The following is an 11,887-nucleotide window of genomic DNA, read 5'->3' on the forward strand; positions in this document are numbered from 1 at the left end:
TTTTACAGAACTCAACCCAAGGGAGGTTTGTTGGCGTTTTTAGCTTTTTTTTGGGGTTTTTTTGCCTTTTTTTGCCTTTTTTTGGCTTTTTTTGCAGCCCAAGGAAATCGTTTTCCTGTCTGGTTGAGTTTCACACCAAACTGGAGTAACGGATTTTTCCAGGTGTGCAGCTTGTGGTTAATTTTTGGGGTTTTTTGGGGTTTTTTTTGACCTTTTTTTGACATTTCACAGATGTCAACCAACAGTAAATGTGGGAAACAAACTCCCCAAGGCAGAAATGGGGATTGGAAACCACAGAAATGCTGGAAAATGGATTAAAAATTTTAATTTTTTGGGGTTTAATGGATTTTTAGAGGAACAAACAGGGAGTGCAAACCATAGAAATGCTGTAAAATAAATTAAAATACATTTTTTTTGAGTTTGGATGGATTTTTAGAGGCACAAAAAGGGATTGCAAACTGCAGAAATGCTGCAAAATAGATTAAAAAAATTTATTTTTTGGTTTTTGATGGATTTTTCGAGGCACAAACGGAATTTACACAGAAATGCTGTAAAATAAATTCAAAAATTTTATTTTTTTGGGTTTTGATGGATTTTTCGAGGCACAATGGGACTGCAAACTACAGAAATGCTGTAAAATAAATAAATAAATTTTTTTTGGGTTTGGATGGATTTTTCGAGGCACAAAAAGGGATTGCAAACTACAGAAATGCTGGCAAATAAATTAAAATAAATTTTTTTTTGAGTTTTGATGGATTTTTCGAGGTACAAACAGGGACTGGAAACCACAGAAATGCTGGAAAATGGATTAAAAATTTTAATTTTTTGGGTTTTGATGGATTTTTAGAGGCACAAAGTGGGGACTGGAAACCACAGAAATGCTGTAAAATAAATAAATATAATTTTTTTTGGGTTTTGATGGATTTTTCGAGGCACAAACAGGGAGTGCAAACCACAGAAATGCTGTAAAATAAATTTTAAAAAATTTTTTTTGGTTTTGATGGATTTTTAGAGGCACAATGGGAACTGCAAACCACAGAAATTCTGTAAAATAAATTTTAAAAAAATTTTTTTTTGGTTTTTAATGGATTTTCAGAGGCACAAAGTGGGGACTGGAAACCACAGAAATGCTATAAAATAAATAATTTTTTTTAATTTTTTGGTTTTTAATGGATTTTTCGAGGCACAAACGGAGACTGCAAACCACAGAAATGCTGCAAAATGGATTAAAAAATTATTAAATTATTAAAAAATCCCCAGCAATTCCTGCCTCAGATTATCCAGACCAACATCAGGCTGCTCCTGAATCCCTGGAATTCTCCAAAACTCGATTTTTGGAGCAGCCTGGCCTAGTGGAAGTGTCCCTGCCAGGCACTGGGGATCCCTAAGCTCCTTACAACCCAAACCATCCCATGGTTCTGCAATTAAATGGGACAGGAATGGGGAATTTGCACTGGAAATTGAATTTTCCCTGCAAAAAATTGAATTTTTGCTGCAAAAAATTCAATTTTCGCTGCAAATAATTCAATTTTCACTGGAAAAAGTTGAATTTTCCCTGGAAAAAGTTGAATTTTCCCTGGAAAAAAGTTGAATTTTCCCTGGAAAAAAGTTGAATTTTCCCTGGAAAAAAGTTGAATTTTCACTGGAAAAAAGTTGAATTTTCACTGGAAAAAGTTGAATTTTCACTGGAAAAAGTTGAATTTTCCCTGGAAAAAAGTTGAATTTTCCCTGGAAAAAAGTTGAATTTTCACTGGAAAAAAGTTGAATTTTCACTGGAAAAAGTTGAATTTTCGCTGCAAATAATTGAATTTTCGCTGCAAAAAATTGAATTTTCACTGCAAGTAATTGAATTTTCACTGCAAATAGTTGAATTTTTACTGCAAATAATTGAATTTTCACTGCCAATAGTTAGTTGAATTTTCACTGCAAATAGTTGAATTTTCCCTGGAAAAAGTTGAATTTTCACTGGAAAAAGTTGAATTTTCACTGGAAAAAGAAGTTGAATTTTCCCTGCAAAAATTGAATTTTCACTGCAAATTGTTGAATTTTCACTGGAAAAAATTGAATTTTCCCTGGAAATAGTTGAATTTTCCCTGGAAAAAGGTGAATTTTCACTGCAAATTGTTGCATTTTTACTGAAAATAATTGAATTTTCCCTGCAAATAATTAGTTGAATTTTCCCTGCAAAAAGTTGAATTTTCCCTGCAAAAATTGAATTTTCACTGCAAATAATTAGTTGAATTTTCCCTGGAAAAAGTTCAATTTTCACTGGAAATAGTTGAATTTTCACTGCAAAAAATTGAATTTTCACTGCAAAAATTGAATTTTCACTGCAAATAATTAGTTGAATTTTCACTGGAAAAAGTTGAATTTTCCCTGGAAAAAGTTGAATTTTCACTGCAAATTGTTGAATTTTCACTGTAAATAGTTGAATTTTCGCTGCAAATAATTGAATTTTCCCTGCAAATAATTAGTTGAATTTTCACTGCAAGTAATTGAATTTTCACTGGAAAAAGAAGTTGAATTTTCACTGCAAATAATTAGTTGAATTTTCCCTGCAAATAGTTGAATTTTCCCTGCAAATAGTTGAATTTTCACTGCAAATAGTTGAATTTTCACTGCAAATAATTAGTTGAATTTTCACTGCCAATAATTGAATTTTCACTGCAAATTGTTGAATTTTCACTGCCAATAATTAGTTGAATTTTCACTGCAAATAGTTGAATTTTCACTGGAAAAAATTGAATTTTCCCTGGAAAAAGTTGAATTTTCCCTGGAAATAGTTGAATTTTCCCTGCAAATAATTAGTTGAATTTTCGCTGCCAATAATTGAATTTTCACTGCAAACTGTTGAATTTTCACTACAAATTGTTGAATTTTCACTACAAATTGTTGAATTTTCACTACAAATTGTTGAATTTTCACTGCAAATAATTAGTTGAATTTTCACTGCAAATAGTTGAATTTTCCCCGGAAAAAGTTGAATTTTCGCTGCAAATAATTGAATTTTCACCGGAAAAAGTTGAATTTTCCCTGCAAGTTGTTGAATTTTCCCTGCAAATAGTTAGTTGAATTTTCCCTGCAAATTGTTGAATTTTCCCTGCAAATAATTAGTTGAATTTTCGCTGCAAGTAATTGAATTTTCACTGCAAATAGTTGAATTTTCGCTGCAAATAATTGAATTTTCACTGGAAAAAGTTGAATTTTCCCTGCAAATTGTTGCATTTTCACTACAAATTGTTGAATTTTCCCTGCAAATAATTGAATTTTCACTGCCAATAATTAGTTGAATTTTCCCTGCCAATAGTTGAATTTTCACTGGAAAAAGTTGAATTTTCCCTGGAAAAGATTGAATTTTCCCTGCACTCCTGGACAGGATTTTCCATCACCCCTTGGCTGAACCTCTTTAAAAGTGCAACACAGAAAAATCAATATATAACTCCTGAACCTTCCTGGGGTTTTTTTGATAAAAAATCAAGTAAATTTTAAATCCTTTAAAAATCCACATTCCACAAAAAACCAGGAATATTTACAGCATTAAAACACATTTTTTCTCTATTTTTTTTTTAAGATAAGAAAGTAAAATCCAGCAAGGCACTTCCATTTTGCTGCCAACCAGTTCTCTCTGTTTTTACACCAAATCCAGTGGCAGAAGTTAAAAAAAAAACCCTTAAAAGGCTGTTTTTAATCCCCTCCAACCCCAAAATTGGCAATATTTATAGGACAGAAACCCCAACCCAGCTTTAATTCAGTTTTAATCCAGACTGGAGCACAACTAATTCTAAATTTCTTAACCTTCACTGTTGATTTATCAATTCCTTTCAGCTCCAGAGAGGGAAAATTCAGATTTTTTTTGTGTTTAGTGGAAGTGATGAGTTCCTGTTTTAGCAATTCCTCTATCTAAAACAGGCAGGAGGAATCATTTCCCAAAGCAATATGTATTTATCTATATAAATATTTATATCTTTTATCTATAGAAATATATTTCTATATATAAATATATATATTTTTATATAAAATATATCTATTTGTATATATAAATAGATATTTTTATATATAAATATATCTATTTGTATATATAAATAGATATTTTATATATAAATATATCTATTTGTATATATAAATAGATATTTTTATATATAAATATATCTATTTGTATATATAAATAGATATTTTTATATAAATAAATATATAGATATTTTTATATATAAATATATCTATTTGTATATATAAATAGATATTTTTATATATAAATATATCTATTTCTATATATAAATAGATATTTTTATATATAAATATATCTATTTCTATATATAAATAGATATTTTTATATATAAATATATCTATTTCTATATATAAATATATATTTTTATATATAAATATATCTATTTGTATATATAAATATATATTTTATATATAAATATATCTATTTGTATATATAAATATATATTTTTATATATAAATATATCTATTTCTATATATAAATATATATTTTTATATATAAATATATCTATTTCTATATATAAATATATATTTTTATATATAAATATATCTATTTCTATATATAAATATATATTTTATATATAAATATATCTATTTCTATATATAAATATATCTTTTATATATTAATATATATTTATATATATATAAATATATCTTTTTATATATAAAATATATATTTTTATATATAAATATATCTATTTATATCTATTTATATATAAATATTTTAATATATTTATATATATTTTTATATATTTTTATATGCTTTTATATATAAATATTTACATATATTTATATATAAATATTTACATATATTTATATATAAATATTTACATATATTTATATAAATATTTACATATATTTATATATAAATATTTACATATATTTATAAATATTTATATAGATTTATAATTATAGGATAATTTGGATCCATTTCATTTCCAGCAATCCCAATCCAGCAGGAACCACAACAGAGCAATTTCCAGCCCTGATTTCCACTTAAACCACTCCAGGAAAGGAAAAAAAAAACCAAATTATTAAAAGCCATTTGCTGAAATCCCAACCTAAATCCCATTCTGTCCCATCCCAGCACCATGCAACAGCAAATCCCATCAAATCCCCAAAAATTCCAGCCCTGAAGTGGGAATTTCCTATCAATTCTCCTCCATTTGCAGCAGGTTTTTCTTGACCAAAAATTTTGACCAAAGTTTTTTTTTGACCAAAAATTCTTTTTTTTTTTTGACCAAAAATTCGGGTTTTTTTTGACTAAAAATCCTTTTTTTTTTTGACCAAAAATTCTTTTTTTTTGACCAAAAATTCGGTTTTTTTGACCAAAAATTCGGGTTTTTTGACCAAAAATTCGGGTTTTTTGACCAAAAATTCATTTTTTTTGGACGAATATTTAGGACATGAGAGGCAAAGCAGGCAGTGAAGGGAAATGGGGAATTTTTTCCTTCCTTTCCTTTTGTCCCACAAACTCTCCTCCTCCTCCTGCCCCACTAAAAGCAGCAGGGAGGCTTTTTTTTCCCCCAATTTTTTTAGGGTTGTTTCCCACCCTAAATTCCCTGCTGGCTGCAATTCAGCAGCAGTTGCCAAAGCTGTTTGGGGTGGGAAAAAAAAGGGGGAAAAAAGGGTTGTTTTTGGGGCAAACAATGGGGTTTACAACCTCCCCTGCCCTATAAAGCTGGAGAATCCCAAAAACAGGGGGGAGGAAGGGCAATTTGGAGGCAATTTGGGAATTTTCCTGGCTGGAATTTGGGGTTTCTCCAGGGGAGGGAGGGTTGGGATGCTCCAGGTCCCAAAATTGACCCCAAAACTTCCTAAAGCTGGATGGGTGATGCAAGTGCAGCTCCAGGGTGGTTGGTGGCAGTGCTGGGATGGGCTGGTGACATCCATCATTGCAGAAAAATCCATCATTGCAGAAAAATCCATCATTCCTGAAAAATCCATCATTGCAGAAAAATCCATCATTGCAGAAAAAATCCATCATTGCAGAAAAAAATCCATCATTCCTGAAAAATCCACCATTCCTGAGAGATCCATCATTCCTGAAAAATCCATCATTCCTGAAAAATCCATCATTCCTGAAAAATCCATCATTGCTGAAAAATCCATCATTGCTGAAAAATCCATCATTGCTGAAAAATCCATCATTCCTGAAAAAAATACATCATTGCAGAAAAATCCATCATTGCAGAGAGATCCATCATTGCAGAAAAATCCACCATTCCTGAAAAATCCATCATTGCAGAAAAATCCATCATTCCAGAGAGATCCATCAGTCCTGAAAAATCCATCATTCCAGAGATGCATCATTCCTGAAAAATCCATCATTGCAGAGAGATCCATCATTCCAGAAAAATCCATCATTCCTGAAAAATCCATCAGTTCAGAGAGATCCAACATTCCTGAAAAATCCATCATTCCTGAAAGATCCATCATTGCAGAGAGATCCATCATTGCAGAGAGATCCATCATTCCTGAAAAAATCCATCATTCCTGAAAAGATCCATCATTGCAGAAAAATCCAACATTCCTGAAAAATCCATCATTCCAGAGATGCATCATTCCTGAAAAATCCATCATTGCAGAGAGATCCATCATTCCAGAAAAATCCATCATTCCAGAAAAATCCATCATTCCAGAAAAATCCATCATTCCTGAAAAGATCCATCATTCCTGAAAAGATCCATCATTCCTGAAAAACCCATCATTCCTGAAAAACCCATCATTCCTGAGAGATCAATCATTGCAGAAAAATCCACCATTCCAGAAAAATCCACCATTCCTGAAAAATCCATCATTCCTGAGAGATCCATCATTGCAGAAAAAATCCATCTTTCCTGAAAAATCCATCATTCCTGAAAAATCCATCATTCCTGAAAAATCCACCATTCCTGAAAAATCCACCATTCCAGAGATGCATCATTGCTGAAAAATCCATCATTCCAGAAAAGTCCACCATTCCAGAAAAATCCATAATTCCTTAGAAATCCATCATTCCAGAGCATGGAGGGAAGAGTTTGCTGCGATCCCAAACTGGGAATCCGCCTGGATTGTCCCCAAAGGTCACTGCAGGGTTTTGGGGGAAAGGAGGAATAAAGGTGCAGAAATATTCCAAAATTCCCTCTGACAGCCCAGCCTGGCACAGAGCAGCACTGCCAGGGGAGGAAGTGCTCCAAATCGACAATAAAATTCAGTGTAATCCAAGGAATTGCTCAGAAAATGCTCCAGCAGAGCTCCAGGTGGGGAAAAAAGGAATTTCCAACTCCTCTTCATTCCAAGTCACTGCTGGGAGAGAATAGTCACTGAACAGGAGGAAAGTTGAGAATCATGGGGGAAAACATCCCAAAAGCAGAGACAGTTTGGGGAGAGGTGGTGATGAGGATGAGGAGGAGGAGGAGGAGGAGGAGGAGGAGGAGGAGGATGAGGAAGATGAAGAAGAGATGAGATGAAAAGAAGATGAAGAAGAAGAAGATGAAGAAGAAGAAGATGAAGAAGAAGAAGATGAAGAAGAAGAAGATGAAGAAGAAGAAGATGAAGAAGAAGAAGATGAAGAAGAAGAAGATGAAGAAGAAGAAGATGAAGAAGAAGAAGAGGATGAAGAAGAAGAAGAGGATGAAGAAGAAGAAGAGGATGAAGAAGAAGAAGAGGATGAAGAAGAAGAAGAGGATGAAGAAGAAGAAGAGGATGAAGAAGAAGAAGAAGAAGATGAAGAAGAAGAAGATGAAGAAGAAGATGAAGAAGAAGATGAAGAAGATTGAAGAAGAGGTGAAGAAAATTAAGAAGATATATGAAGAAGATGTGAAGAAGATAAGATATGAAGAAGATATGAAGATATATGAAGAAGATATATGAAGAAGATATATGAAGAAGATATATGAAGAAGATATATGAAGAAGATATATGAAGAAGATATATGAAGAAGATATATGAAGAAGATATATGAAGAAGATATATGAAGAGATATGAAGAAGATAATGAAGAAGAAGATAATGAAGAAAATTAAGAAGATATATGAAGAAGATGTGAAGAAGATAAGATATGAAGAAGATATGAAGATATATGAAGAAGATATATGAAGAAGATATATGAAGAAGATATATGAAGAAGATATATGAAGAAGATATATGAAGAAGATATATGAAGAAGATATATGAAGAAGATATATGAAGAAGATATATGAAGAAGATGAGGATGGAATGTCAGTGCCTTCAGCAGCAAGCCCAGCCTGGAGGAGAGGTCTCCTTGATGTTGATATAATCCCCACTGCCAGCAGAGGAGCAACTTCCATCTCCTGTGGAGGAGGAGATCATCTTCTCAATCAGAACCCTGAAAAAAAAATAAAAATAAACATTCCTGAGTTGGATTTGTGGGTTTTTTGGTGGTTTTTTTTTTAACCAGCAGCACTGGGCAGTGCAGAAAAGGAATGAAAAGTAAAAAGCACTGGGCAGTGCAGAAAGGGAATTAAAAACAAAAAGCAGAGCTCAGAAGGACATAAAACTCTAGAAAATTATTAAAATTATTATTAAATCAGGTTTAGTGATTTATTAAAAATATTAAAAATTATTCAATTATTTTTTAATTTAATCATTAAAAAGCAGGTTTAGGAATGTGGACACCTTCCATCATCCCAGGGTGCTCCAAGCTCTGTCCAGCCTGGCCTTGGCCACCTCCAGGGACATCTCTGGGCTTGGAATGACCTCCTGGCCACAGCAGCAGGATCTGCTCCTACCTCATGGCCTCGTTGATGTTCTTGTTCTCCTTGACAGACGTTTCCACCCATCCTGCAAATCCATTCTCCTTGCTGAAGCGATCCACTTCCTCCCTGCTCACTGCCCAGGGGGACAGGTCACACTGCAAAGCAGCAATCAGCACAAAATCCCTGATTATTTTGGGGTTGGGGGGATTTTAAACCCACCCAGTGGCACCCCCTGTCCTGCAGGGACAATTCCCACCATCCCAGAGGGATCCAATCCTGTCCAGCCTGGCCTTGGACATTGCAGGGATGGAGCAGCCAGGGTTTTGTGGGATTATCTGTGCCAGGGTATCAGCATCCTGACAGGGAATAATTCCTTCCCAAAATCCCAGCTGTGGCAGTGGGAAGTGATTCCCTGTGGCCCTAAATCCACTTGGTGCTCCTCAGGCTCTGCTGACGCTGGGGAGAGCAGAAATACTGAGAAACACACAGAAATGCAGACAGAAAACACACAAAAACACAGAGAAACACAGAGAAACACGTAAAAACACACAGAAACACAGAGCAACACACAAAACACACAGAAATACAAACAGAAAACATGCAGAAACACACAAAAACACACAAAAACACACACAGGAACACACACAAAATCACACAAACCAAGCCACAGGAACACACACAAAAAACCCACCCAGAAACACACACGAAACCACACAAGAAATCACACAAACACACAGAAAACCCACACAGAAACACAAAAGCCACACACAAAAATCACACATGAAATCACACACAAAAAAATCACGTGAAAAAATCATACACAAAAATCACACCAAAAAATCATACATAAAAAAATACACATGAAAAATCACACATGAAACCCACCCAGAAACACAGAGAAACACACAAAACACACACAAAATCATGCAAACACACAAAACACACACAAAATCATGCAAAACCCACCCAGAAACATAAAAACAGAACCACACAAACCACACACAAAATCACACACAAATTCATACAAGCACACACAAAACCCACTGAGAAACACACAAAACACACACAAAATCACACAAACACACAAAACCCACCCAGAAACACAGAGAAACACACAAACCACATGCAAAATCACACACAAAATCATGCAAACCCACAGAAACACACACAAAATCATGCAAAACCCACCCAGAAACATAAAAACAGAACCACACTAACCACACACAAAATCACACACGAAAAAATCACACATAAAATCATACAAACACACACAAAACCCACCGAGAAACACAGAGAAACACATAAAACACACATGAAATCACACACACAAAATCATCCACAGAAACACACAAACACAGAGAAACACACAAACCACACACAAAATCACACAAAACCCACCCAGAAACATACAAACCACACACAAAATCGCACAAACACGCAAACCACACGCCAAATCACACACAAAATCACACAAACACACACAAAACCCACCAAGAAACACACCAAGCACACACAGAATTCCACACAAAACACACACAAAATCACACAAACACACAAAACCCACCCAGAAACACACAAACCACACACAAAATCATACAAACACACACAAAACCCACCCAGAAACACAGAGAAACACACAAAACACACACAAAATCACACACAGAACACACAAACACAGAGAAATGCACAAACTACACACAAAATCACACACAAAATCATACAAAACCCACCCAGAAACACACAAAACACACACAGAATTACACCCAAAACACACACCAAATCACACAAAAACACCCAAAAACCCATCCAGAACCCAGGCAGAGCTCCTCACCTTGTTGGCCAGCAGCAGGCAGGGCACAGGACTCCCATCTGGCAGCACCAATTTGCTGTCCAGGTCCTGCTTCCACTTCTGGCTGTTGCTGAAGGTGCTGCTGTTGGTGACATCAAACATGATGACACAGGCAGAGGCTTCCCTGTAGTACAGCCGAGTCATGGATGTGAACCTTTCCTGCCCTGGGAGGCCAAAAACAGAATAAATCACCACCCAGAGGGGCTGGGTTTGGGGTTGTTCATGCAAACAGTGTGTTTGTACATTGATTTTTCAGCTGGTGTTGATGATTTGTGGAGATTCAGGCACTGAGCTCTGCTCTGGGAAGGTCTGAGGTGACAGAATCAGGGGATGCCAGATGGGTTTGGGTTAAAAGGGACCTGGAAAATCACCTGTGTCACCCCCTGGGATGGCCAGGGACACCTTTCCCTGTCCCAGGGTGCTCCAAGCCCTGTCCAGCCTGCCCTGGGACACTCCCAGGGATGGGAAACCACAATATTCCCATCATTCCCAATGTCACTCATTGTCCCCTCAATCCCCCTGGGTGTCCCTGGGCACAAGGAGGGCATAGTGCCAGCCTGGCCCCTCTGCTCCCCACTCCTCAAACTCCTCCTTGGGGCCAAAACCAAAACCATTTACTTGCTGCAAGCCTTGCTCTGCCAACTTCTTCCTGCTGCCTTTTTCAGCATCCCAGAGGAAGCCACAGCCCTGGTTTGCTCCCCTCCCCACATCCAGAGGTGGCATTTTGAAAATGCTGCTGCCCAGAGCTCTGCTGGCTCCAGGGGGATTTGGGGAATTCATTTCCCTGCCTCCTCACTGCACTCCAGCTCGTGGAATTCTGTCCCTCAGAGTGTGTCTGGTGGCAGGAATTTGGATTTGAACACGAGATTTGGGGCTGAGCAGTCTCAGATCTCAGCCTGTGCCACACTCCCTCTGCTCTGGCTCTGGAGCAGGGAATTCCTCTGGAGCAGGGATTGCTGTGTGCATTCCTGGCAGGTGGACTTTTAATTAAATATTTAAATTACTCCAGCAGGCTGGAGGCAAAGCAGAGCAGCCCTGCCCCTGGAACCCCCAGGCTGCTGGGATTTATTTCTGGAGCAGAAAGAAGAGGAAGAAAAAGGAAGTTGCCAAGAAAGGGGGAAGGGAAGGGGAAAGCAGAGGAAGAGGAAGGGGGGAAGGAAGGCAAAAAAGGGCAAAACATGGAGAAAATATTCAAAAACCTTTCCAATACCTGCAATGTCCCAGAGCTGCAGCCGAACCGTCTCTGAGTCTGACCACTGAACCACCTTCAGAGCAAAATCCACTGCAGAATCCCAAAAAAAAATAAAGACAGGAAACCATTCAGGCCATTCTGCAGC

At 36.0% G+C, this 11,887-nt stretch overlaps 1 protein-coding gene across 1 annotated transcript; it reads right to left on the reverse strand.

Annotated features, from left to right (window-relative positions):
• Window positions 1-8,161: 8,161 nt before the first annotated feature.
• Window positions 8,162-11,845, reverse strand: LOC146420869 (ras-related protein Rab-29-like; the record flags this gene model as incomplete). The annotated part of the gene is made up of 4 exons (XM_085047943.1): window positions 8,162-8,331; window positions 8,735-8,856; window positions 10,533-10,714; window positions 11,761-11,845. Coding segments are annotated over 4 exons (507 nt in total), but the record flags the coding sequence as incomplete, so codon positions are not given.
• Between the last annotated feature and the right edge of the window lie 42 nt (window positions 11,846-11,887).

This window comes from Lichenostomus cassidix, unplaced genomic scaffold (assembly GCF_008360975.1).
Source record: "Lichenostomus cassidix isolate B80296 unplaced genomic scaffold, HeHo_3.0 HiC_scaffold_550, whole genome shotgun sequence".
Lineage (NCBI taxonomy): Eukaryota > Metazoa > Chordata > Aves > Passeriformes > Meliphagidae > Lichenostomus > Lichenostomus cassidix.